The following is a 26,129-nucleotide window of genomic DNA, read 5'->3' on the forward strand; positions in this document are numbered from 1 at the left end:
CACATGCCCCCTCCACACGTCAACCCACACAGTACAACCCACACAGTATACCCACACACATGTGTACCCATACACACATGAACATGCATACACACATGCCTATTCCCTCATAAGAACTGCAACTCCCCACCCAGCAAATCTGAGGAGGACTGGATCCTACGTTCCTAACACACTCTTGGGTGCTGCCAGTGGACCCCACTTGGTGCGTTGTGGTCCCGGAAGACAGAGAAATGAGATGTGAATTTATTGAAGTTAGGTAGGCGGGTCAGAGTTTGTCTTACCATTTATATCTGCCTTTAGGCAGGTGTCAGCTGCATAAGCAGCCTGCTTTTCTTTTTTCAGGGTGTCTTCTGTAAAAGAAGCTGTGCACAGAACCAGTGACAACCTGGTCTATCCTCCCACAACTCTCCCTGTCTGCCCCCCCACCCCTGTCTCCCTGTCTGTCCCCCCAGTCTCCCTGTCTGCCCCCCCCACTCTCCCTGCTTGCTCATATCCCCTCCATCCCTGGGAAGACCCAGATTAGCCTGGTGGGAAGCAGGTCCAGTTTTCCTGGGTTAATCTCTTTCCCTGGGGCTGTGGTTAACCTCCCATTGTTCACAGACTCCCTGAGGGAGCTCTGAGTTTTCCTGGCGTAACTGCATTCAAGGCAGGTCCAGGCAGGTATTTTTCCATTAAAACGGGATCCCGTTGGCTTGATGACTCTTGGGCTCAAACCACCCGGTAATGGCATTGGGCCTCCCACACCATCTGCCCTTCTGAAGCCCACGTCACCCAAGCTCTGGCATACTTGAAGAGATGCTGGCAGGGGAGGCGGTGAAGACCTTCCCACTGTCCTTGGTCATGATCAAGAGTTCCATCTCCTTCTTGGCTGGCACGTTGTCTTTCTCCAGAATCAGGAACTTACAGTCTTTATGCAGGAGGTCATCGCTCTGGACACTGGTGGTGCAGGCTGTAGAGGGAAGATGTGGCTGAGGAGGGAGGGAAGGATGCCAGAAGAAAGGAGAGGGAGGACGTGGACAGAAGAGGAAGCCGGGAGGAGGTAGGAAAGAGGTTTACCACTGTGTTTGGGGGCTTCCTCTTTTAGACAGTGGTGCTATGAAGCATCTTGGGGACCCTGTAGGCTAGGTCTGGCCGTCAGAAGGTTGATGTCAGTGCTGGGGACTGGCCTATGAGGCTACCTCCCTGAAGACACAGGGTCTTCATTGACCTTGCCGGTCTCCTTCATCAGCCAGGCCCTTCTTTAACTAACATAATAGATTGGTTTTACCATCCTGGGGAGGCTTTTTCTGACCTCTTCCCTACAGCTGTGCACTCTCCTACACGGACCCCATGTCTGCCACATCGCTTGTTTGCTTAGGAATCACGCCATTGTCTGTCATTGTCTGGTGTACTTCGTCTTTGTCCTCATCATCTGCTCGCTCCACTGGCATTGCCCTGATCTCACCAGGACCCTGTCCCGTCTTGTCCACCTGCTACTCTTGGCACCTGGAAAACCCAACTGCCTGTCTGATATTAAATGAGTGCTCAGTAATTTTTTATTTTAAATGAATGACTCGCTAATTAGAAGGAGACACGGCAGGACCTGAGTACTGGAGGAAACGGCTCATTGCATGGGGCGAACCCACGTTGATGGAGTCTATAGAAAGCAGTGGGGGTGTTGGCAGCTTCCGAGGGCCTCCCAGCCTCTCCTAGGTTACAGGTAACAGGAGAAAGCCAAGAGTTTCTGGATAAGTGGGGCAGCTTGATTGTAACAACAGGCAGGGGTGGGGGGGGTGGGGCTTCCTGCTCCCGGAACGAAGACCAAGGTGAGTTCAGAGCATGCTCATCTCTGTAGAAACATCCCTGAGACCACCCACGGATTCCAGCCTCTTTTCCAGGACACCATGCATCATAATGGCACCCCTCACTATATGCCAGCCTGGGCCCTAGAAGTTGGTAATAGCACTCACTGGCAGAGGTGGACACACCGGTGCTGGTGACTGTGGGTGGCTGTGGCACATTTTTCTTCACACCATATGCTGTAGGAGAGAAAGCACCAATGAGCTGGGCGAACATGGGATGGTGGCCCGGGAGCAGCCTGATCAGCTGAGAGGAAGCCCGTGAAATCAGCTCTCTCCAGTGGGGGTGGGGTGGGGGACTTAATTTCCTGTGTCTTTTCCTGGTTCTTAAGCCCACTTCCTTCAGGAAGTCCTCTTAGGCCTCACTCTTCCCTTAGTTCCTGTTGTTTTACGGGGTTCTCTTATTGCTCCCTGTGGGTTAGATGTTCTCCTCCGACTAAGGAGTGGGCAAGTTGAGTGCAGGTGCTGAGCATCACCATGGTTCCCTTGCTCTAACCCCAAGTCTGCACAGGGGCAATGGCCTGGGCAGCACACCATGAAAACAACCACTGAGATTTATTTGAAGTGACAGTGAGCTGCAAAAGAGTGAGCTATGAGCTGGAGAGACCACTGTCCTGACCAGTCGGGCTGAGAGATACATGGGAACAAGATGCCACGGGGTGGACATGCTTGCTAGCTTTCCAGGCTCCCCTGTGTGTTTAACTCACAGTGGAGACAGTGAGGGATGAAGGCTGGCATCTCTAGGCTGGGAGCGGGGCCTGTCTGACTGATGGGAAAGGTCTCTTTAACTCTGTTGTGAAAAGGTGTGTTGGGAGTTGTGAGGTCTAAGGGGTGTCCATTCCCAGTCCTGAGCTCCAAACGCAGGCTACCAACCTGTGGAGGTGGTAGCTGTGCCGTGAGATAGGACAGAAGAGCTGGGGGCCAGATTGTTCTGCATGCCAAACACTGCGAGAGAAACGGAGAACGGGTGAGAGCCGTGAGTGGGAGGACGCCCTCTGGATGCCTCAAGCATCCCGAAGCCCCCAGATCATTTTCCTGAAAACTGCCTCTACCAGGGGCAGACTGCAAAACTTCCTTGGTTTGCATGCTTTTAGTAATGTGGTCATCTCCCACCCAGAATAAACTTTATTAATGATTGTTTCAGAGTAAGGGCCATGTGACTAAATAGCAGTAGTTCACACAGGGCTGACAAATACTACTGCCCCCCTTAACAATCTGAGGCTGGTTGGTACACGGTGTGGGAACTGAATACAGACACACTGAGCTGAGACCCACTAACATGGCAGGTTTCCCCCTGTCCTTTCAACTCTTTCTCCTGACTCTAACACATAAAACTCCCTGGTCCCACCTCCCTTTGAGGCAGCGTCTCTTCTTCACACCATACGCTGCATGAGAGAGAGCACCATAAGCTGGGCCAACATGGGAAGGTGGCTTCCATGGCGCAGGAGTAGCCTGATGAGCTGAGCATGTGAAATCAGCTCTCTCCAGTGGGGGTGAGGGACTTAATTTCCTGTGCCTTTTCCTACTTCTTAAGCCCGCTTCCTTCAGGAAGTCCTCTTAGGCCTCACTCTTCCCTTAGTTCCTGTTGTTTTTTGGGCTCTCTTACTGCTTCCTGTGGGTTAGATGTTCTACTCTGACTAAGGAGTGGGCAAGTTGAGTGCAGGCGCTGAGCATCACCACGGTTCCCTTGCTCTAACCCCCAGGTCTGCGTAGGGGCAATGGCCTGGGTGGTACACCATGAACCACTGAGATTTATTTGAAGTGGGCTATTTGAAGATCCCCTTTTGAGACAGCACATCTCTATACAGCCCTGGAACTCACTATGCAGATCAGTATGGTCTTGAACTCACATATCTATCCATCTCTGCCTCTAGAGTTCTGGGACTAAAGGTGTTCGCCACCATGCCCTGCTAAATCCTTGCCCTGATTTTGACTCCAAGGCTTGTGATTGTTGGCTTAACTGTCAACTTGACATAACCTGGAATCACCCGGGAAAGTTCTCAGTGAGAGATTGTCTACCTTGAGTTGGCCTGTCGACATGTCTGTGGGGGGTTGTCTTGATTGCCTTAACTGGTGTGGCTCCCAGTGCCTATATGGAAACTTCAGTTCCAAGTGATCTCATACCCCTTCTATCCCCCGTAGGCACGTCACACTCATGGTGAACAAACATCCATGCAGGCAAAATTCTTGTTCACACAAAATAAAAATGAATAAATGATTTCCAAAACAGTGTGAGAGGAAGAGTTGACAAGATGGTGGCACTGACCTGAGGAGCAGCTGCTGAGTCCGGGGGGCAGGGTGGGGGAGCAGGACGCCATGTTATTTGGCATTCCAAAGACTACAGTGGGAAAGAGAAGGCAGTTGACAGTGAGTCTCAGGGCAAGGCAAGAGCTCAGATGCTGTGGACGTGCCAGAAGAAAGGCTGGGTCTGGCTCGAATGTTCTGTTGGGTTTTTGGTTTTAGAAAAAAAACAAAACACCTTTAATATTCAGGTCTCTCTCTTTGCTGCAGAGAACCAGACAGCAGCCTGTGGCACCCTAGGATCTGGCCAAAGAATATCTTGGATAGCTAGACCTGGAGTAGACAAGCGTGTCCAGTTAGAGGCTCTCTTGTTAGTGGCCCCATTTTATAGAGTGGGATCTTGGAAAATTAATTGGGTTGTTCAAGATTCCCACAATCAATTCACACTCATTGATAAATGGTGTCCTTATCTATTTTTAGTGTTCCTTTCCATTACATTTCTTCTGATACCACACATTGCCTGTTCATTCTTTTGTTTGTTTGTTTGTTTGTTTGTTTGAAACAGGGATCTCACTCTGTAGACCAGGCTGGCCTCGAACTCACCAAGATTGCCTCACAAGTGCTGGGATTAAAGGCGTGCGCCACCACCGCCCAGCGCATGTTCATTCTTTTAAAAACAGCTTCTAGATTAAGTTGAAATGAATGATGTTCCAGTGGGAAATGCTTTGGACATTTGGCCAGCCAGCCAGATGGGCAAACAAACAAACCCTTCCCAGGAAGCCCTGGGGATGACATACACAGAGGGAATTCTTCAATAGTGGAGGAGAGCTGCAACAGTCCCCATTCTAGAAGCGAGAAGCCAAGTACAGCCCACACCCACCTGATCCTGCTGAGTAGGCATTGGTGTTCAGGAGGGACGAGCTCTGGGTTGTCATGTTGTTGTGATAGGTCCCCATGGAGGACCCTGCAGGCAAGGTGGAGGACCACATGTGGGAAGGAAGGTTGGTATCCAGTATTGTCGTGTCGTAGGTTCCTGATACTGGAAAGAGAAACACACGCATACCTCACCGTGAGACAGATGGGCGCTCCTGCTGGTGAACTTGGTTGCTTGGCTCCCTGGGGCATCCCTGAATTTAGCACTGAAGGTCCATATCCCAGGAACTCCCTCCATTCAAGACAGCCTGGGGCACTTAGTCATTCTATTTTGACCGAAATCATTGATCTCTTAGATCACAAAATTCTTGCTAGTTCTTGGTGAAATATGAAAATAATTTTTAGTGTCCACTTACTGTATCTCCTTCTAAGTTTTTCTTGCTACATCTTGATGGCCTCTCTCTACCAATGGGGGCATCCCCTTACTGCTCTGCCATTTTTAAAGATGCCAAGAGGTAGTTTAGTCAGGAGCTGCTTCTAGTCACCCTAGCAAATGTGGGGGATGCATCGGATGAAGGATTGCTTGGGTATAATAATGCCTTGAGCCGGGCAGTGGTGGTGCATGCCTTTCTTTAATCCTGCACTCGGGAGGCAGAGGCAGAGGCAAGCGGGTCTCTGTGAGTTTGAGGCTAGCCTGGTCTACAAAGCAAGTTCCAGGACAGGCTCCAAAGCTACACAGAGAAACTCTGTCTTGAAAAAACAAAAAATAAACAAACAACAACAACAACAACAACAACAACAACAAAACCTCCTTGAACATAGCAGCCTTCTTGGTTAGAGCCCCATTAAAGCCTCTCTGTGAATCAACCAGACCCAAAGGCTCTCTGTCCTGACAGGGCTTTTCATGCTTCTTCCAATCTGATGCCATTCCTGCCTATTACTCTGTGAGAGGGAGCTGGCCAGACAGCTGCTAATGTGTGTGGAGACTTGGCTTTACAGGGAGGCCACACAAGGAAGGTCACGGTATCAAAGCTTTCCAGAAACAGTAGGAAAGATTTACAGAAGATGTGGCTTTCCCCTCCTCTCTGTGACTCTGCCAAGTTCTCTTCCTGTCATCTGAAGAAGTATTTCCCTCATGGAAGACACACGTCCCGTAAGGCTGCTAGGTACTATTCATCCCACATGACCCTAGTCTCTTGGCTTCCTGTTCAATTCCCCCAGAGACCCTCTCTTCCACCAGGGCATTGACCACACCTCTCTTGTCTAGAGCCTTTTCTCAGGGATTGACACAGAGCAGGCATAGGATAAATACTTCCTTCCCGATGATGTAAGTGCTACAACTTTCCCCTCATTCTTCTCTTGGGGAGCCTGGACAACACATCTGAGGATGTGGTACCCAGCTCTAAATCCTCTCAGAACCTGCTGGGGAGAATCTCAGTCTCAGGGATTTAGAACTGGGTGCCACATCCTCAGAAGACAGCTGAGCAGGTGGATAAGAAAGCCCCGCCCAGACAGTCACAGTGTGGAAGAGCAGACACTCAGTGCTTTCCTAAGTCTGGCACGTTGTCTCTGACTCCCCATGGCAGCCTGGGGCTCTCGAGCTTACCTGAGTGGGAGCTTGCTGTCACCGTTTTGGTCTCTACAGTGCCTTTCTTGGGGATGGGGAGTGTGTTCGAGGCGTTCCTGGTAGGACTCGCACTTGCAGATCGGCTCCCCTTAAGCAAACGCTTGACTTCATCCAGTTCTGTCCCTGCGAAGAACCCCAGACCTTGCCATCAGGCCCCGGACCCTTTCCTAAGTCCAAAGATCAGGGAACGAATGTTGATGGCATGCTGATATCAGAGAAGCTGGCATCGGCCTCAGAAGTGGGGATACTTTCCATTAGCTTTATAATTTGGAAATCTGACGATTTATAGCTCTATGAACCTGCTGGTTTGTAACCGTAACAGTCTCATAAATACAGTGCTCCACACACGGAGCTCAGAACCCTTGGGAGATATTTCCTCATCGGACCTCATTCGGCACCACAGGGGTGACTACCTGGGAGACATTCTTATCTGGGATAGGGCAGTTAGAGAGCTAGTCTCTTTTAAGAAACTAGCCTAACCATTGGCTTCCCTCTGAATATGGTGCCTTGGGTGACTTGGTATGCCTGCGAGTGTCAAAAGGGAATCGAGGTCTATTAACTCCTAAACATTACACTGTGTTCAATGTGCTCTAGTTTCAGGTCCATTTGGCTGGACTATTTGTAGCAAGGTGAACTATAGAGCAGGGTCCTTGTATCCCTTTAGACTGGCAAACAGGGTGGAAGGGAGGTATCAGGCAAGGATAATGAGCAAGAGACAAGCAGACTGATAGATGGCAGGTGCTGGGAAATGTCCTGCCTCTCTCCTAGAAAGCTCCATCCGCTGGGATCAACATCTCTAAGTCTGGAAGGACTCAGGTGAGAAAGCATTAGCCCTGGAGTCAGATCCCATGACCAGGGCAAGCTCTGGGGCCAGCCCGGCATGGGGTCCTGAGTCACCTACCAGCTCCTCCTCCTCCTTTCACTCCTTGTCTGTGGATTCCACCCTAAAAGTCAGGCTCATTTCCCAATGTGCCCAAGGAGCCTCTAGCAAGGGCACCAGGAATCTAAGGCTCCCAGGGCCCTGAGTCTGGTGAATCTCTGACCTTGGAGATGAAGTTAAAACCCTTATTTTTGACTTCCAAACCTTCTCTAATCTGAACTCTCCCACTGTGACTCTCCACAGAACCGCCCTTTGAATGTCTCCAGCCAGCTCCATCTGCTGAGCCTAACTGGTCCAGCCTTCCGTCTCTTCAGTCAACCCCAATCACAGGAAGGCTTCTCTGGCCCTTTCCTCTGTCTCCATCTCCCTGGGCTGTGTGCTCCCCTTCACACTGAGCTGTGGGGTTGACTGGTTTTCCATTTTCTGTATTAGACTCTGAACTACTAAACACTGGCCATGGCCCATTTACTCAGCAATTTAGCTCCAGACCCTAGCCCAGGGGCCACCCCCAGGAAGCTCTCGAGGATGTTTGATGATTGAGTGCACGCGCATGTGCGCGCGCGCACACACACACACACACACACACACACACACACTGAGAGAGAGAGAGGGAGGGAGGTTGGGAGAGAGAGAGAGAGAGAGAGATATCATTATCTCCTGACTCCTCAGCGCTGCTCCGTTTCTGATTTACTCTGAGGGTTTCCTGGGCCCTTTCACTGAAGCAGCAGGATAGTGACCACTTACATCTGGTGGATGGTGATGCACTCTGCAGTCGAACTCGAATTTCACTCTCTGCACAAAGGGAGAGAAGAGAAAGAAAGAGAGGCTGTGGATGAAGGAGTCTGTACCACTGTTCTGAACAGAGTGTGACTTGTTGGGCTACTTTGTGTGTTGCTACAGAAGGGGTATCTCTTCCCCCACCGCACTTGCCAACTGCACACTCCTAGGTACCTGAGACTTAACGAAATCCTAGGCTGTGCAAAGAGTCCCCGTGACACTTGATCACCACCTACTTCACTGCCGCCAGCATCAAGCATCTTCCTGCCTCTGAGCTCATGTGAGGTGGGACAAGAGAACTCCAAAACCTCCCGTGTTCACTTAGTCATCTGAACAGGAAGTCAGCAAGTCAGCAGCTTAACAGTATTAACTTCAGCTAGAGAGTGGGCGTCTCTTAACCCTCATCCTAAAGCTGTGGGTGCTTGGTGTAGCCCGAACTTAAGCTCCTGATGATGCACAATGGGAGCATAACGTGGCCATGAAGAACACACAGAGCCTGCAAAGGACTCTGCCTTCAGCGCAGTCTGACACAAGGCTCCCATGGTCACGCAGGGCTCTGCTAGGGTGGCTTTTCCTAGGGTCTTTCTCTCCTCTCTCTTATCTAGATGACCACTTTACAAAATTGTCCCTTGCAATAATTTGAAAAAGAAGGGCTTTTGCTTGTCTTTGCCCATAAAGGCAATCAAAGCACATCTGGGAGGCCAGCTGTGAAGACAAATGTGGCGTCTGTATCTCTTAGATTGTCACTGTGTTTGGGTTCCTGCCTGTGGAGCTTTTTAGGTTGTTCTCAGATGCTCCACTCCTGTGCTCAGAGTTGTCCGGGATTCCTTCGGTACCCTGGGCTCCTCAAGCAGATGCTCTATCTTTGCTTCTGTGCTCTGCTTCCTGGCTCCAGGCTACAAGTACTGTTGCTCAGAGTGAATAGAACTGAATTCAGTGGTGGCACTCACCTCGTGTTTGGCTTCGTCCTCTGGTTGAAGAAGATGCTGAGAAAGAGAGAAATGTGGTCTTAGGCACGTATAAGAGTTGGCATGCTGAATATATTTTGATACTTGGGGATATTTTCACAGTGTCTAAATCCAGATGGGGGATTTTACTGTATAGAAGATGCTAAATAAATGATGCCCAGATGCTGAAGGGCAGATCGTGTTTTTGCAACATCTCTATGCAATTTAGCTGAGTAAATGTTGAGTTAGCTGATGCTGAGAGTGTGTGTGTGTGTGTGTGTGTGTGTGTGTGTGTGTGTGTGTGTGTGTGTGTGATAGATTCGGACCAGCTGAAAACACTGTCAAATGGACCAAAAGACTGCTAAATCTTTAACTTGTTTATTAAAGCCTGCTTTGGTTTTCCTAATGTAAGCAAATATAGAAAATTATGATCATTATGTAACCACTGGTCCTAACCTCAGTCCATCTGTATATCAAGACTCTGAGAATATAGACCAAAGACTTAAGGTCAAGTGAACACACAGCTTAGCGTGGCACAGGTGTGCCATGTGGCCCTTGGAAGAGAGCTGTAGAGGAGGAGTTGGGACATCCAGCATTTGTACATTGTGTCTGTTGCTCCTCCTTGGTGGCAGATCTCTGTGAAGCCCATGGAAGGAAGAATCCCTACAGTTGTTGCGTGACCTTACGGGCTTGTGTGCCCTAGCATCGACACTGTACACAGCTTACCGTTTAATAGTGTCGCGAGCAACTGCTGATGACAGCAAGTTCATAGGACTGGCCAAGGGGTGTCAGAGCCAATGGGAAGCAAGTCAACAGGACTCAAGCTCTTTGAGAAGAAACCATTTGGCTCATGGTATTCCCCGCCCAGCATCCCACCATTCAGGCATTTAGTGCCCCATTAAAGCATTTTGATGGCAAATAAGGAGAGGACTTACCGAGTTCCTTCCGTGGGTACTCAGGGGAGGAGTTGCCGCTGGAGCTCCCTGGAGAGTGGATGGAACACTTGGTACAAATGGCTACTCACCTCCATAAGGCTTCCTGGGGGCGGGGGGGGGGGGGGTGCCAGCTGCTGCAGCCCCACAGCTGGAAGCATTCCAGGAGGGAATGGGCTGCTCTCTTAGCAGAGTTCACCCAAGCAGGGGCCTTCCTCCTGACTTTCCTGATTCAACCGTTGGCACCACCTTGAGCCCAGTCTGCGTTTGCCCCAGCGGCACGGCTATTTCCGGTTCTACTTACATTCATATCAGTTGCAAATCCTCTTTTATCTCCCACCTCCCAGCCCCCACTTTACTGTTACAAGCTTAGTCCCAGCCCAGATTTCTCTCTTCTCGACTACTGAAGATTTTCTTTTAACTTGTCACCTGCCCATGACTTTCTGGGGCTCAAATATGATCAACTGTTTGACTCAAAAACCTCCGTGTGTTCTTGTGTGGAGACTAAAGTCTTATCTAGCACAGGATCTGGGCCTCCCAATCCCTCTTTGGCCCTGGACTGTCCTGTCCTTCCATCTACGAGTGGCATCCGTCTAGGATGCCAAGGCTTAGCACCACCTCCATAGAGTCACCCTTGATTTCCTCGGTGGAAAAGAGTGACCCTTCCACTTAGTGTCGCTGCTTCTCTCTGTCACCTTAAAGGGTCTATAGACTAGAGGGTCCCTGAAGACAAGATCCATGAGGCATTTCACACGGTGGAAAACATGATAACGTGCTAGCTGAAAAGCGACTAAGTGGCCAAAAGAGTGAGTGAGAGAGATAAAGGAGTGCATGACTCTTCCAATAACGTGAGTCCGCAAGAGCAACCAACAAGTGAGGAGAAGGATGGGGTGGAGAGAGGCCAAGAAGCCAGCATGCGGAGGATGAGCGAAGTCACACCAGAAAGAGAACTGCTCTCTTCTGTGGATACCTTCGTAAGTTCCATGGCGGGTCATGTGAGTTTTCCTTTCAAAGGTGGAGCCTGGAGAGTTGGGCAGGGTAGAGGCCGGTGAGTGAGCTCTCCTGTAACTGGAGGTGGAAGTGTTGCCCCGGATGCTCCCACCTGCCATTGGGAAACAGTGTAAATTCTCGTGGTACCACCTCACCAGGGATGTTCCTTCCTACTACACTGACCCACGGTCCAATTAGCCAAATAACCCTAGACTACTAAGTGAGGGCCCCGAGTGGGGGGTAGAGGGCCCCAGGGACACAGATGGAAGGCAGGATGGCTGCTCCTGCCTTTTCAGTCAGATACTGAGAGGTAAGGATGTCCTCATATACAGAGTGCATGGGAGTTGTAAGGATGCCTTCAAGTTTTCTCGAGGACTTGTTGTCAATCAGTTCCTTTAATTTTCTCTACCACATCCAATGGCTTCCAGAGCTGGTTGTGTGACTGTTTTGTTTTGTCATACTTTTGCTGTCTTTTGTTTTCATGTGAAAGGTTGCCTCCCAGGGAACATTAGGGCCATGGTGGGTGCTTGCCCGGAAGAATACTGCAGCTCGGAACTACGTGTCTTTAGATCAGTGGTTCTCCACCTCCCTAATGCTGAGACCCTATAATACAATTCCTTGTGTTGGTGACACCTAACCATAAAATTATGTTCAATGCTACTTCATAACTGTAACTTTGCTACTGTTATGAACTGTCATGTAAATATCTGATATGCAGGATATCTGATATGTGACCCCTATGAAAAGATCATTCAGTCTCTGAAGGGGTTGTGACCCACAGGTTGAGAACCACTGCATTCAATTTCCTCAGCAGATCAAATTTGTCTTCACCTGTCATTCCGATTGTAAACCTTAAACACACACGGCCTTTCCTAAACGATGTGATAAGCAGAGGGATCCAGTGGGAAAGCAATAATCCCTTCTCGAAGTCTTCTCAACTGATGAGTGTTACCTGTCCTGGAGACTAATGAAAATCGAACCCATTTCATGAAGGTGTCCAATGCTGATGATTTGAGAGCCATACCCTCCCTTGTCATTTGGGTGAGTCTTGGGGCAGGGCAATGGTCCCCCTCACGCAACGACCGCAGAGGGTGGGTTTTCACTGTCTCTCCTCTCTCTCACCCCGACCCTCATGCCAGTAGCCGCTTACTTGAGTGGATGTAGCCGCTGCTGCCGTGAGTCAGGCTTTGTTTCTCTAGCCGACCTCCTCCACTGAGAGAGCCTGTCTTCGCGTATCCATTGCTGGTGCTCCCTTCTGCAAAAGCGGGTGACAGTCTCAAGGTGGATCCAGGCCAGGGGGTCTCCCATCCTCTGCTCTACGGAGCCTTCCCCACTTTCTCGTCAGGATCCTGCTGGTTGGGGTCTCTCGGGTCTACCACACTCGGAATTCCCAGCTGCCCTTTTTGTACTACTTATTTTCAACACGGGGGGGGGGGTGGTGGCTGGAATGAATATCCTTGCTGGATGTGCCTGAGAGCTTTCTGGGGGAGCACAGAAAGTTACTCTCTAGGAAAAAGGGACTAGGTAGCTGAGTGATGCGAAGCCCCCTCCCCCGTCCCTGATGAAGGTTGGGCTTGCACCCCCCCCCCATGCCTCATCAGAACACAAACACAACAGCCCCTAGAGGTGCCGGAAGGACCAGAGGTGGCTGTGGGTCCACTTGACTTGCCTCCCTCCCTGCCGTGGCTATCCCAAAGCCGTGTGGGCTCAGGGGTGGTGTTGGGACTTGACCTCTGCTGTGAGAATCTGCCAGGGGGATTGGAATCCACTAAGACTCCCGAACAGAGGTGGAATGAGATGAAATGGTCAGGGAGGACAGGGTTTCCAACACTCTGCGACTGTACTAGCAAATCCACAAAGACGGGCAGGACAGACATGGTGCCTGGGGCCAGGGAGAGCAGAGGGCAGTGGGGCATGACTAGAGGGATCATTGGAGGGAGGGAGGGAACGTCCTCGCATTAGACCAAAGCAAGCAGCTGCTGTGCACTCCAGCCGAGAATCACGCAATTCCGACTGGTCGCTCCTGTGGTTGTGTAGACCAGCATCAGCATAACTCCTAGCAAAAGGATACACTCCAAGCCGGGTGGTGGTGCACGCCTTTAATCCCAGCAAGCGGGAGGCAGAGGCAGGTGGATCTCTATGAGTTTGAGGCCAGCCTGGTCTATAGCCAGGGCTACACAGAAAACCCTGTCTCAACCCCACCTCCCAAAGAATATATTCCAGGAAGCCTGGATTTTCTCAGTGGGAAAGTGAACTCTGTGTTCAAGATCACAGCATAGCGTCTTCCCATGGGACCTACTGAGACAACGCCACTTACTTGGTGGTAAGGATGTGAGTCTTGTAGTTACTGTTTCCGTGATAACTGGAAAAAAAAACGAAGAGAAGAGGAGATGCTGTGGCAGGTACTGACATGGCCGGGCTTTGGTAGGGCCTGGCGTCTGTCACAGGTGAAGCCTACTGTTAGGCTCAACAAAGGTTTCACATAGCTGTGTCTTATGACAAGAAATCTGCCAGGTGGTGGTGGTGGTGGTGGCGGCGGCGGCGGCCTCCAAAGCGAGTTCCAGGAAAGGCGCAAAGCTACACAGAGAAACCCTGTCTCCAAAAACCAAAAAAAAAAAAAAAAAGAAAGAAAGAAATCTGACCTACTCTACACGGAAACCTGAGCAGTGACAATGAGGCTCAATGTACCTACCTAGTCTATAAACTTTCTCTTGTGCCTGTGGGGTCTTAAATAAAAATGGCCTCCCGAAGGCCCATAGGGAGTGACACCATTAGGTCTTGTTGGAGTAGGTGTGGCATTGTTGGAGCAATTGTGTCACTGGGGGCAGGTTCTGAGGTCTCAGATGCTCAAGCCATGCCCAGTGTGACATTCACTTCCTGCTGCCTGCAGATCGAGATGTAGAACTCACAGTTACCTCTCTAGCACCATGTTGGCCTCCATGCTGCCATGCTTCCCACTGTTGTGGAATATTATTTTAAGAAGTGTTAGATTAGTTTATGCTGAGGAATATTTGTTTAATGATTCTTGTTATATTCTTGTAATATTTATATAATATTCTTATATTCTTGTAATATTTGTTTAATGTATTCTTCTATGTTGCTTTTGTTTAACTCTGTGAAGCTGTGTTACTTTGCCTGTCTAAAACACCTGATTGGCCTAATAAAGAGCTGAAAGGCCAATAGTGAGGCAGGAGAAAGGATAGGTGGGGCTGGCAGGCAGAGAGAATAAATAGGAGGAGAAATCTGGGAAGAGAGATTAAGGAGCAAGAAAAGGAGGAGGACACCTGGGGCCAGCCACCCAGCCACCCAGCCAAACACAGAATAAGAAATAAAATATATACAGAAATAGAGAAAGATGAAAGCCCAGAGGTAAAAGGTAGATGGTAATAATAGACTAAACCTTTGAATTGTAAGCCACCCAATTAAATGTTTTCCTTTATAAGAGTTGCCATGGTCATGGTGGCTCTTGATAGCATAGAAACCCTAACTAAGACAGTACCTAAAGAAGTTACCCACTGAAAGAATGGGTTGTCTTGGCACTAAGACCTCTCAATGATTGCTCCAGTCCAGGCCTGAGTTTAAGTTTGAAAGAGGGTCAGCTTTTCTTATAGCCACACATATCATCTCTGCTTTGTTCCTTCCCAAAGACCCCTGGGCCAGCTGGGGCCAACACCCTGATGAAGTTGAAGGTGTCTCTAGGATACCATGATTCATCCTGGAGCCCTCAAGGACATGCGTGAGTGTGGAAGGTATAGAAAGGAGGGCAGATTGAAAAAATCCCCTTTGGAGAGCAGTGAAATGAGCCATAAATAAATCCCAGAGGCAGACTTTGAGGGACATCCTTTACACCACACAAACCGGAACTTCTCTAGTGCCAAGTGGTGCCACGTATACAGGGAGGCTAACAGCTTCAGGTGTCTGAGAAAACACTGTCCAGAAGCAGGACCTCTTTCCTCAGGAGTCAATCCTCTGAAGTAGCATGAGGTTTGGGTGGATTCCCAAAGCCATAGCAGGGCCAGCGTTTTGTCTGACTGTGGCCATCAACACTACCTCCCTCACTCTTGGGCCTCATCTGGCTGAGGCCACTGAGTGTGTGGGCACGCACGTGCCACAGTATGGGGGTGGAAAGCAGAGAACAACTTGAAGGAGTCAATTCTCTCCCACTACTGTGTGGGGCCTGGATATCAAATTTAAACCATCAGCAGGTTAGCGCCTCTCCAGGCTGAGTCCTCACTGGCCCCTTCAAGACTTTTCTGTGTGGATGTGCACATGTGTACAGATGTGGTTGTGTAAGTGCATGCACACGTGCACGTGGGAAGAGGATGAAAGAGCAGGGTGGAAGGAGATGGTTTGGACCACTGCGTGCCACGTGAAGTCGGCTGTTGCTGGAGCTCCAGCCATGCTGTCCATCTGTCCCTGCCCTTCACATGACGTGTTTCTAATTAGCTCTCTCACCCTCCCAGGAACACAAGGTTATGAATGCAGTGAAAACAGCACTCAAGACATAAAAGGGAATGGTTTTTCACAGGACGGTGGCAGCTCCATCTGAATAATGGCGCTTGAGCTCCCAGCAACCTCTCGCTGTACAGACCTTTGGGATTTTTTGACACATAAAAATAAATTATTTTCTAACCTAAGGTTCGAAGTCTGTGCAGCCAGAACTTTTTGTTGTTGTTGGAAATAAATGAAAGTTACATGTTAAGTGAAAGAGTTCCCTAATATGGAGTTGCTGGAGAGACAGTTTAAACGCCCCTGAATTTATCATTTGGACAGTTCCACAAAGTAAATGTCTGTGTTTTCAAGTTTTAGTGTAGATTTGGATTGTGACACGTGTTATTTCAACCTAGTCCCTGACACAAATAAGACATTATACTTGTAGATTTCTATTGTCCTACATCCCTATGTAGAGAAGAGTTACATAAAAGAGTTAAACAAACCACAGAGGATTAGGTAGTCATTAAACAACAGAGTATCAGGCAGTTATTAAAATTCTGCTCATGGAAACTATACATAGAAAAGAAAATCCTTCTTTCTTCTTCCCACCCTCCACCCCCCCTCCTTTCCTCTCTCTATTTCTCCTTCATTTTCTGTAGTACTGGGGACAGTGCCCTGAGCCTCCTGTGTGCTAGGCAGGTGGTCTACCACCGAGCCACACCCCTGGGCCCAGAAATGGACATTTTCACCCAGAACAAGATGCAGAACTCCATTGGTTATAAGCGTGTGGAGGTAAAAATGGAGAAGAGCGCTCCCAGGAAAAGGAGTGGAGTCTGTGAAGACACTGGAGATACAGCGGTGGCCGAGGGATTAGAGCGGATTGTTGACTCTGTTTCCAAATGAGCTAAAACAGTTCCAAGGAAAAGAAATCCAAACACTTACTTCTTTCTGTGACTTCAGTGCCATCTCGTTTGTTTTTCTTGGTCACATCCATCCCATAGCCACCTGCAGGAACAGAAGCCATTGCTTTTAGCAAGCCTAGCCCCCGACACACATCCAGATAAAACACCTGCTTCTTAGCATTCAAAGCCTGACTCTTGTGCATGCCTTGTACAGATACCATCTCCCATCCTGGCCATTGATTGTAAAAACAAAATCCAATACTTCCCCTGTACAGCCTGTTCCTTTTAGAATCTAGTAGGACAGCCTGCCCTCTGCTGAGCATCCAAGGGCCTCGGCAGCTCAGGTATCCTGACCTTGGTCTAACTCTAACTCTAACATCTATGCTTCGCTACGGTGATGGAGGATGGCAGGGTGTGTGCAGAGGCATTGGTGGGATTGACTAAAGTGTTTTTGATGTGCCACGTAGTGTTCTGTGTTCTAGGGCTGGGAAGGAGCTCCATGGATTAAATGCTGGTGAGACGAACATAAGGACCAGAGGGTAGATTCTCCCAAACCCTCATAAAAAGCCAGGCAGCCGAGGTGGTTACTCACCATCCCAGCACTTGAAGGGCCGAGACGGGGGATCCCTAGGACAAGGTGCCACTAGAGTAGCTAGAACTGGCAAGCCAAGCCCTGGGTTCAGCAAGGGACGCTGTTGTAATAAATATGGTGGGGAGCGATGGAGGAAGACACCTGTTGGCAACTCTAGGCCTCCACACACATCTGTACACACTCACATTCGAGCACTCATACACAAAAGACAAATAAAATGCCAAACCCAGCATTCTGTGTTCTAGGTGGGACTCTGAATGTATGACCTGCATGCTGTGATAGAGTTGGGTGTGAAAATGGTGCTTGGATAAAAATCACATTCTATACTTGCAAAGATCTTTGGAGTTTGCAAAGTATGAAGTGTGCTCTCCACAACAGACTAGTCCCAGAGACTTACATGCAGACACCAGCAGGAAAACGCATGCAAACCAGCTGCCTTACCCTTACTGTGCTCTGGGAGGAGAGAGCTCTAGGCTGCCATGTTCCTAAGCACGGGAGGCACCGGGGAATGGTGATGGACTAAGGGCGGCAGGTTCACACAGAGGAATGGACAGGAAGGATCCCCGTCCCAACCCGGCTCCTCTTGCCGTGGTGCTCAGCACCAGCGTGTGGGAGGACTCAAAGCCAGCCTTTCCCTGTGCCTCGCTTCTGCTAAGCTTCTCTTCAGCTTCATCTTTTGGTGCAATGCTGTCCATATTGTAGAATCCGAGCCGTTTCTGCCCAGGGTGCCCCCTGCACCCTTCACCTGTCTTATGGTTCCATGTTGCCTTACTACGTTGGCACAGGGAATAGTGGACTGCATCTACAACGTGTTTTTGTTTGTTTGTTTGTTTTTAATTTTATGAATGGGTGTTTTGCTGCATATATGTCTGTGTACCACATGCATGCCTGGTGCCTGTGGAGGTCAGAAGAGGCATCGGATCCCTTGGAACTGGAGTCACAGGTGGTTGTAAGCAGCCATGTGGGTTCTGGGAATCAAACCTGGGTCCTCCGGAAGAGCAGCCAGTGCCCTTAAATGATTAACTGTCTTTTTAGCCCCACAACATGGTTTTGGGTTTGTTTGTGGTGTGTGTGTGTGTGTGTATGTGTGTGTGTGTGTGTGTGTGTGTGTGTGTGTGTGTGTGTTGAGAAACCATAAAGTTATTTTAAGTTCTTTTAAAATCAGAAGGGAAGTAAATGCACTCATCTGGATTATGTTTTTATTATGAGGTTTTTGTTTTGTTTGTAATGGAGGAAGGAACACACAAAGGCAAAAATATCTAAGACTCATCCATGCAAGTCATGATGTAGCCTGAGGTGACTTCCTTGATGAGACCATGACAAAATAAGACCAGCATCAGCAACCTGGTGGCATTAGCCAAGACCGGGGAGAGTTCGCTCCGGGGCCTGGCTGAATGTTCCAACTCCTTGTTCACTGGTGTTTCTTAAGCCTAGCTCTAGACAAGGAATGTGGCATCATGGAAAAAATTTAGCTGCTTCTGAGATGCCACAGAACGTCTTTACAGTTGTGTTTCCTGGGGCTAAGAGGAACGACTCCATAAACAGCCTAATAGGGGAACCTAGCCTCGTTAAAGGCCAAACCTGGCTGGTGACCACACCAGAAGTCTGTCTATGGCCTATTGGACTGTGCATGCCAGTCTATGTGAAGCTGGACTTCCTCTTTAAATCGTTAGTTTAGGAATTAATCATCTCAGAACCTCTGACATTCTCTGTTGTGTTATTATCACTGTCATTATCATTATTCTTTTCAAATTGACCATTTCCACGAGCCAGGAGGAATTTGAGGAGATTAAACATTTCAGTACACTGGGACTCTGGTTAGGGCAGCAACTGGCTGTCTAGAATGGTACTTAATCAATAGGAAATATTACCCTGAAATCTCTGTTTAGTATAATGCTGAATCCTTTACTATTCAAGGTATCATCTTTTGATACTTCCACGAGTGGTACTGATGGGATTGACTGATTCTCCTTGTAGCTATGAAGGCAGGTGGGTGACCGCTCTGTGAGAGGCCAGTCTCCAGAACTAACAGGCTGATTCTGCTAGTTTTCATGCATCCAGGACAATAACAGACATTCGCAGGCTCTTCATCTTCCCCGAGTTCTGAAAACAAGCCTCCTGTTTCTATAACGTAAAGCCACAGGCTCCCCAGCTTCCAGAAGAAGAGACAGCTTGCTATAAAGGCAGATGCCTTTTTGTGGCTTCCCAACTTTTGTGATTTTGAGCCATTTCTAAGCACTACCTGTGAGTTCCTCAGAGGAAGTACACTGTGGTAGGCACAGACCTGGCTGGGATTGTCTCATGGCGGAGAAGTTTTTCTCACAGAACTTCTGTTTGAATCATTCCAAGAGCTGGTAGTTGTTTTTTTTTTTTTTTTTTTTTAAGTGTAACATCAGGGAAAAGACAGTTTGGTCGGCTTCGTGCCTGAACCTGCCATTCCTGGCAGTCCTTGGCTGTGCTCTGGAGATCCCAAAGTACCACTTAATGGGCGCTTTGTCTTCTGACAGAATTTCTAACTTCCTAGATGTTTGGGCTGCCTCACTAGCATGAAGGAAAAGTTCTTCATTTATGAAGTTCTTAATCCCAAAGTTATACTGATTTCCATCTCTAGTCCCCCCCACCACTCCCGATATTTATTTTTATTTATTTTGAGACAAGTTCTCATTATGTAGCCTTGGCTGGCCTGGAATTTGTCATGCAGTTCAGGCTGGCTTTGAACTCATAGCGATCCACCTGCTTTTGTGTCCTGAGTGCTGGGATTAAAGGTATATGCCTGGATCTCAGATTTATTTTCAAGTTACATAGTAAATGTGTGTTATGATGAAATGCATGTACACATGCAATGATCCAGTCATGGTAAAAGGCATTCCCATCTTCTTAAAAGCCATTATCTGTTTTTCTGAGCATTGCCACCTACAAACCTTTCTTCTAGTTGTTTATAAAATACACAATAACTCGCTGCCAACTCAGGCAGCCCCTCATGCTGTGGGACACAAGCCCCCCACCTGACTGGTAACTCAGGCAGCCCCTCGTGCTGTGGGACACAAGCCCCCCACCTGACTGGTAACTCAGGCAGCCCCTTGTGCTGTGGGACTCAAGCCCCCCACCTGACCATAACTGTCAGGCAGCCTTGTCTCTTCCCACCCCCCTGGATTCCTCAGCCTCCAGCGATCACCATTCTTACTCCGTCTATGACGTCAACTTTTTTAGCCTCCCTGTGAGTGAGAACATGCCCACCTTCTGTCCTTAGGAGCTGCTTTATAGTTATTTCATGGCTAATGCTTTTTTTTTTTAAATATCCAAACAACCCCACATGACTTTCTTATGTAGGAAAACAAAATTTGAAAACCGTTTTCTACTTTGATGAGTATTTTCCTCCCTTTACACTTTATTTGAATGGTGTCACATCCACTGAAAACTCTTCAGGCAGGGATGTGGTCTAACACACCCACAAGCAAAGACCAAGCGCTGTCAGTGTGACAGCAAACCATGGCCTTGACCTTGTCTTCTAAGACACAGAGGAGAGGATGATGAAGATAAATGCTTTTATCTATGGCTTTTAATCTTAGGAATAAATGCTCCTATATTCTGCTAAAGAACCAAAATGTTTTCAGCTTATTGTTACTCCAGTCTCTGTAGACTTTACATTTTAAAATAAAGTAACATCGAAATTGCTGCAGAATGAGAAAACCATGCCTTGGCCATTTATCTGATGGCACACAGGAGCCAAGCAGGTTGAAGGTCAGGGAAGCCAGAGCCCTGGTGTTTGTGTTGTGGGGTCATGCCACAGGTAGTGTCCTACGTTTGCTGCCTCGTGCATTTGGCGACCTTAGATTTTCATGACCACCGCTAAGACATCAGCTTGTGATTATGCCAGCTCATTGGCCACTGTGGCTGCTGCCACCGCTGATGGTGAATAAGCCAAGCATCGCCAACAGACGACTACTGGTTACAATCTGACTGTGTTTGGTACCTCGTTAGGCCTGATCCGTTTCCCCAATCAGAGGGGTTTCTGTGCAGATTTAAAGCAGGGCTTTTCACTGTATCTGACCCATGTACATACTGGTCTGACTCCTGTGAGATTTTGCAGGGCCTAAGAGCAAGACAGACCCCCTTATTATCTGAGGGCATCCATCAGCAGATGGACCTGTGTTAGTTTTTACTCAGGTTCCTGCCTCAGCTCCAAGAGAGGACACAGTCCAGCGTTTCCAATAAGTATACTTAAAAACTTCACCATGTTTTGAGGACCTAACAGTTCCAAACTTTAGGCTGTGGAATAACCACTTCTAGAGAGAAGTGAGATGGCAGAAGCTGGCCTGGCTTTCAAAGTGAAGGGGCAGTGTGCTAGTTACCACAACCGTGGTCCAGTTGGACCTAAACTGCTAAGTCTAAATCCAAAGTGATTTTTTTTTTTTTGGGAGGAGGGAAAAGAGAGGCCACATTGGCCAGTGAGAGCATATACATAGAAAGTCTCTCTCTCTCTCTCTCTCTCTCTCTCTCTCTCTCTCTCTCTCTCTCTCTCTCTCTCTCTCTCTCCTTCCTTCCCTCTCTCGGTTACTTCCAGTTTGACTCTAGGAAATCCCTGGACCAATTACACCATTCAAAGATTTCACTTTCCATTAAATTAGGGATGAGCAGCAATGTCTGCTTAGGCCCCAAAGCTTAATGTGAACCTTGCTGCTGCAGCAGAGGCCTGGGGCAGCCAAGGCTGTGCCTGGGGGGCCTCTGCTCACCTGAACTTGAACTCCCCTCCTGGGCCATTCCCCTCTCCAGTGGAAGAGAGAGACAGAGGGGGAAGCCACCCGGCAAGAGCAGTTTACTACAAGCCGTTTTTCAGTACTGACAATAATGGAGTAAAGTCCTTGCCGGAAGATCCCACTGGCTCTCCACTGGCCTGCTTCGCATTGCCTTACACGGCTCTTCCTTGGCATTCCTTTAAAAGACCAACCCTAAGCAGCATGCACAAATGTGTGACCAATTATCTGCTCCAACCAGAACACCAGACATAAATCTCCTCTTATTTTTTCCCCCCATAAACATTTTACAATCGAAAGCAAGCCTCAAACCAAAGTCTCAGAAAGGGAGAAAACGCAGTGTTCCCATAACTCACCTGGCTTCGAGTCTGGAGGAACTGGAAACAGCTTCGAGCAGACACCCCCTCTTTCTTCCTCGGATACCTTTCTTCTAGAGGTTTGCAGTGGCACTTTTTTTTTATCCAGACCCAGCCAAGGTGTGTTAAAGCTGAGTGATCTTTCAAAAATGTTCGCTTCTTCTCGCCCTCTTGTTTCTTTCAGCGTTTTGCTTCCAAACAAGTCCTGACAAAGGTGTGCCGAGGTTTGCAGCCTTACTCCACCCTTCCAATTATCTGACACTTGCTGGATTTAAAAAAAAAAAAAATCTGCCTCCAGGAACCAAACTTTATAGAAGGCTGGCAGAGAACTGCTCCTGCCAGCTTATTAACCGTTTATAGACCCGTGGGGAAGGGAACAAAGGACGGGCCCCCAGGAAATACCCTTCACAACTTCTCTCTACCTCTGGTACCTGGGGAATAACCATAACCTAGCAGTTCCCTTCCTCCAAACCACAGGGTACCTGAACCCCAGTGTACGTGATTCACAGGGCATCTCAGCTCATGAGGGACCTGTGGGCAAAGTGCCTGAGCTCTGGAAGAAGCATGAAGAATGTGTATTCGAGATGTTTCTCCCATCCACGCCTTTGCCCTCTTTCCTTCATTCTGGCCAAGCCAGGCCAGACTCACCTGGATCAAACAGTGAAGTGATGCCTAAGTAAATGCCCGAGACAGACGAGCTTGAGTTGTTGGTGGGTTAAGGGTTGCTTTTTTGAAAGAGGTTGACCTGATAGGTGACGATACCTAAAAGCAACAGCATGTTGGTAATGGGCACTCAGCCACCGATGATGGAGAGATGATGGAGAAAGATGCTTATAGAGAGGGCTAGGGAACTTCTTGTCCTCCACATCAGGTGACCACACATTTCTTGTTATAAGGCCACCAGTTAGATCGCATTAGGGCCCATCATAATGCCCAATTTAAGCCAATCACTTCTTTAAAGGCCATTTTATTCCAATACAGTCGCATTCCCAAGAGACTTGTGGCTAAGACTTCACACGTGACTTGGGGGGGGGGGCATGCCACAATTTGATCTGCAAGAAAGAATATGTATGTAAGGTTATATAATTAGGAACGTGACAACTGCTATAAAAACAGTTCTGGACACTGCGGGGAAGCAGGATTGTGAGTAGGACTAAATACGTGACATTTGAATTGATACATGACAGAGATTACCTAGGTGAGGGGAGGTCTAGAGTAGTCTAGAGCCCGGACAGAGAACAAGGCACCTGAGAAGGCTCTGAAGTGGGACAATCCTGGTGAGCTGGAGGAGCAGAGAGGTTCCCCCCTTCACACATGGCTTCACACCTCAGCAGGGGAGTGGGCTACGGTACCTGGAAAGTGTTCTTAAACTTTCATTCTTTACCCGCGCTCTCTGAGTGCTTGAGTCACAGATCCTGGGGGAGTAACCTGACAGAACTAATTTTCATGAGGCCTGTTATATGCTATTTATTTCACACACATTGTTTTAACAGTCCCTATTGTATAAGGGATTATATCAGTTCTAAGAACCGGGCTTCATTATTGTCCTGCTTTTTATTATTATATGTATTTATTCATCTTCTCTCTCTCTCTCTCTCTCTCTCTCTCTCTCTCTCTCTCTCTCTCTCTCTCTCCCTCTCTCTGGGTATGTGCGCATGCCAAGGTTCAGAGCAAACTTTTGGGAGTTAGTTCTCTCCTCCTACCTTGTGGGATTGAACTCAGGCTGTCAAGTTTGGCTGCAAGCGCCTTTACCTGCTGAGCCGTCCCACCGGCCTTCCCCCCCACCTTTGTAGCAGAGAAAGGGTGATGTTCTGACGGGCTGGGCAATCGGGTCAAAGGCCCTATACTTCACAGAGGGCTGGACCTCTATTCCACTTGACCTTCGATCCCTTTTACCACCACCTCGCAGATCGTTAAATTTAAGTATTCCCTTGGTTTGATTTTCTTCTGCTTTGAGACGGGATCTCATTATGTAGGCCTGGCTGGCCTGGAACTTGCTGTGTTGACCAGGATGGCCTGGAACTTACAGAGATCCACCTGCCTCTGTCTTCCAAGTGCTGGGATTAAAGGCGCACAGCATCATGCCCAGCACACCCATGGTTTTGAAAAGGGGGAAAATAGTCTCTGTCAAACAGATCAGACTGCCTGCAAACAACAACCTAAAATAAAAAATGTGCACACGGTGGGATTTTTCAGTCAGTAGCACTAGGATACTGAAGCAATTTATTGATAGTAAAAGGTTAGATAGAAATCTGTCTATTAAGACAACCGACTAACTACAGCTACTATATAAAACATGTGAAGTAACCACTGCATAAACATGGCTGGGCTTTCCACCTTCTGGTTCCTGTAATAATACTGATGTTCTCCACCTTCTGTGAAAAGTCAGGCCCTCGAACTAACGTAGCAGCTAATAAGCCTGTGTGTACATATAAGCACATATGCTTCTACATATTCATGTGTATGTTTAGTCCTGCTCATGGGTTCTACACTAGATACTTTGGGGAAGAAGAAAAGGAAAATTCAGTATTCATCCTCTGCCTCCCCAAGGTCTTTAGTTTCCAGTTCTTGACAAAACTGTATGAGACTTACCATGGTGCATGGAGAGAGAGAAGCTGTGTTCTGTCAATAGTCACGTGTGACACTCTTAGTATTAGGAATGTTTTAGAATAACTAGAAAACAAGGGACTTCCTGCGGAAGTGAAGAAGCAGAGAGTCAGCTTCCGGAAGCGGAAATGACTAAGACACCAGAAGGCAAGCTGTTCATCTCTCCTGTTTACAGCCAGAGCCGTGCTAATGAGTCATTAATCAATTTTTTAAAAATATGGATTTATTTTCATTTTATGTGCATGAGGAATTTGCAGGTACTAAGAGTGTGAAGTACCCTCCAAGGCCAGAAGATGGAATTGGGTCCCCCTAGAACTGATGTTGCTGGTGGTCATGAGACACTATGTGGGTGCTGGGAACCAAATTGGGGCCCTTTACAAAATCATCAAGAGCTCTTAACAACCACTCATCATCACTTTAGGCCCATTAATTTTTGACTGGCTAGGAGTCCAATCAAAGTTCTTTAGAAGGCACCCAGAAAAATATTCCTATTCCCAAATGTATCCAATGTCTTTAAAACAGGCTGAGAAGAAAGGATGCCTTCTCACGTGTGGTGCAGATGGACGTCACATGACCAGACTCTTCACTAGCTGAGCAGTGTGGGAACGAGTGAACTCTCCCATCAGTGATAGACACATTTCTGAAAAGTGACAGATAAACCCAGGTCTTGGTGGCTTTTGTTAAGTACTTCCTGTATATATCTTCATATGTACACATTCTCCTTTGTTTGGTTGGTTCTGATGACTGTGTCCCACAGACTCCACCTATTCTGTGGCCTTCCTCCCATAAGGCAGCATCAGTTGGTAGTGATGCCTTAGTACTTTCATCCAGAGATCCTAGATTTTGGGTACTCATTTGCACATCGTTCCTAAGACACAATCAAAAGGAAAGGGCATTGCTGGACTTGGTGGCCCATGCCTTTAATTCCAGCACTCAGACATGGGATCTCTGCGTTCAAGGCCAGCCTGACCTACAGAGTGCATTCCAGGACAGCCAGGGCTACACAGAGAAACCCTGTCTCAAACAAAACAAAACAAAACCAAAAAGGAAAAGGCGTCAAGAAGGGAGTAGGGAAAAACAAAATAGTTTTATATTTTTTATATATTTTGTGACACCACTCTAATCTCTATATCTGTTGATTCAACTCTTTTTATTGAACAGCAAATCCACTGATTTTTAAAGAACTAATCCCCATGTATTAAAATAGAATACAAAAACTACTTTTTGTGTTTTGTTATCGCTGCTGCCAGGACTAGAGGGTGGTCTGTCTGCCTGGACTTCCCTGGTGACCGTGGTTCTGGGTAACAGAACTTCTCCATAAAGAATTATGATAAGGACATGTGTTACAGTTTGTGGAGAAGTCTGGCTACCAGAAGGAT

General features: G+C 48.1%; 1 protein-coding gene across 1 annotated transcript in view; it reads right to left on the reverse strand.

Moving 5' to 3' along the window:
- Positions 1 to 22,322, reverse strand: part of Col17a1 (collagen type XVII alpha 1 chain) — a 47,811-nt gene extending 25,489 nt beyond the window's left edge. Inside the window, exons 1-15 of the mRNA XM_006983308.4 lie at positions 22,144 to 22,322; positions 16,482 to 16,544; positions 13,423 to 13,467; positions 12,256 to 12,360; positions 11,086 to 11,217; positions 10,119 to 10,166; positions 9,187 to 9,222; positions 8,204 to 8,251; positions 6,559 to 6,702; positions 4,960 to 5,118; positions 4,105 to 4,176; positions 2,712 to 2,783; positions 1,950 to 2,018; positions 788 to 949; positions 282 to 362 (exon numbers count right to left, since the gene is read on the reverse strand). Coding sequence (XP_006983370.2) covers positions 282 to 362; positions 788 to 949; positions 1,950 to 2,018; positions 2,712 to 2,783; positions 4,105 to 4,176; positions 4,960 to 5,118; positions 6,559 to 6,702; positions 8,204 to 8,251; positions 9,187 to 9,222; positions 10,119 to 10,166; positions 11,086 to 11,217; positions 12,256 to 12,360; positions 13,423 to 13,467; positions 16,482 to 16,533 — 1,225 coding nt within the window. The 5' untranslated portion in view covers positions 16,534 to 16,544; positions 22,144 to 22,322. The remainder of the gene's footprint in view (positions 1 to 281; positions 363 to 787; positions 950 to 1,949; positions 2,019 to 2,711; positions 2,784 to 4,104; positions 4,177 to 4,959; positions 5,119 to 6,558; positions 6,703 to 8,203; positions 8,252 to 9,186; positions 9,223 to 10,118; positions 10,167 to 11,085; positions 11,218 to 12,255; positions 12,361 to 13,422; positions 13,468 to 16,481; positions 16,545 to 22,143) is intronic.
- Between the last annotated feature and the right edge of the window lie 3,807 nt (positions 22,323 to 26,129).

Source organism: Peromyscus maniculatus, chromosome 1 (genome assembly GCF_049852395.1).
Source record: "Peromyscus maniculatus bairdii isolate BWxNUB_F1_BW_parent chromosome 1, HU_Pman_BW_mat_3.1, whole genome shotgun sequence".
Lineage (NCBI taxonomy): Eukaryota > Metazoa > Chordata > Mammalia > Rodentia > Cricetidae > Peromyscus > Peromyscus maniculatus.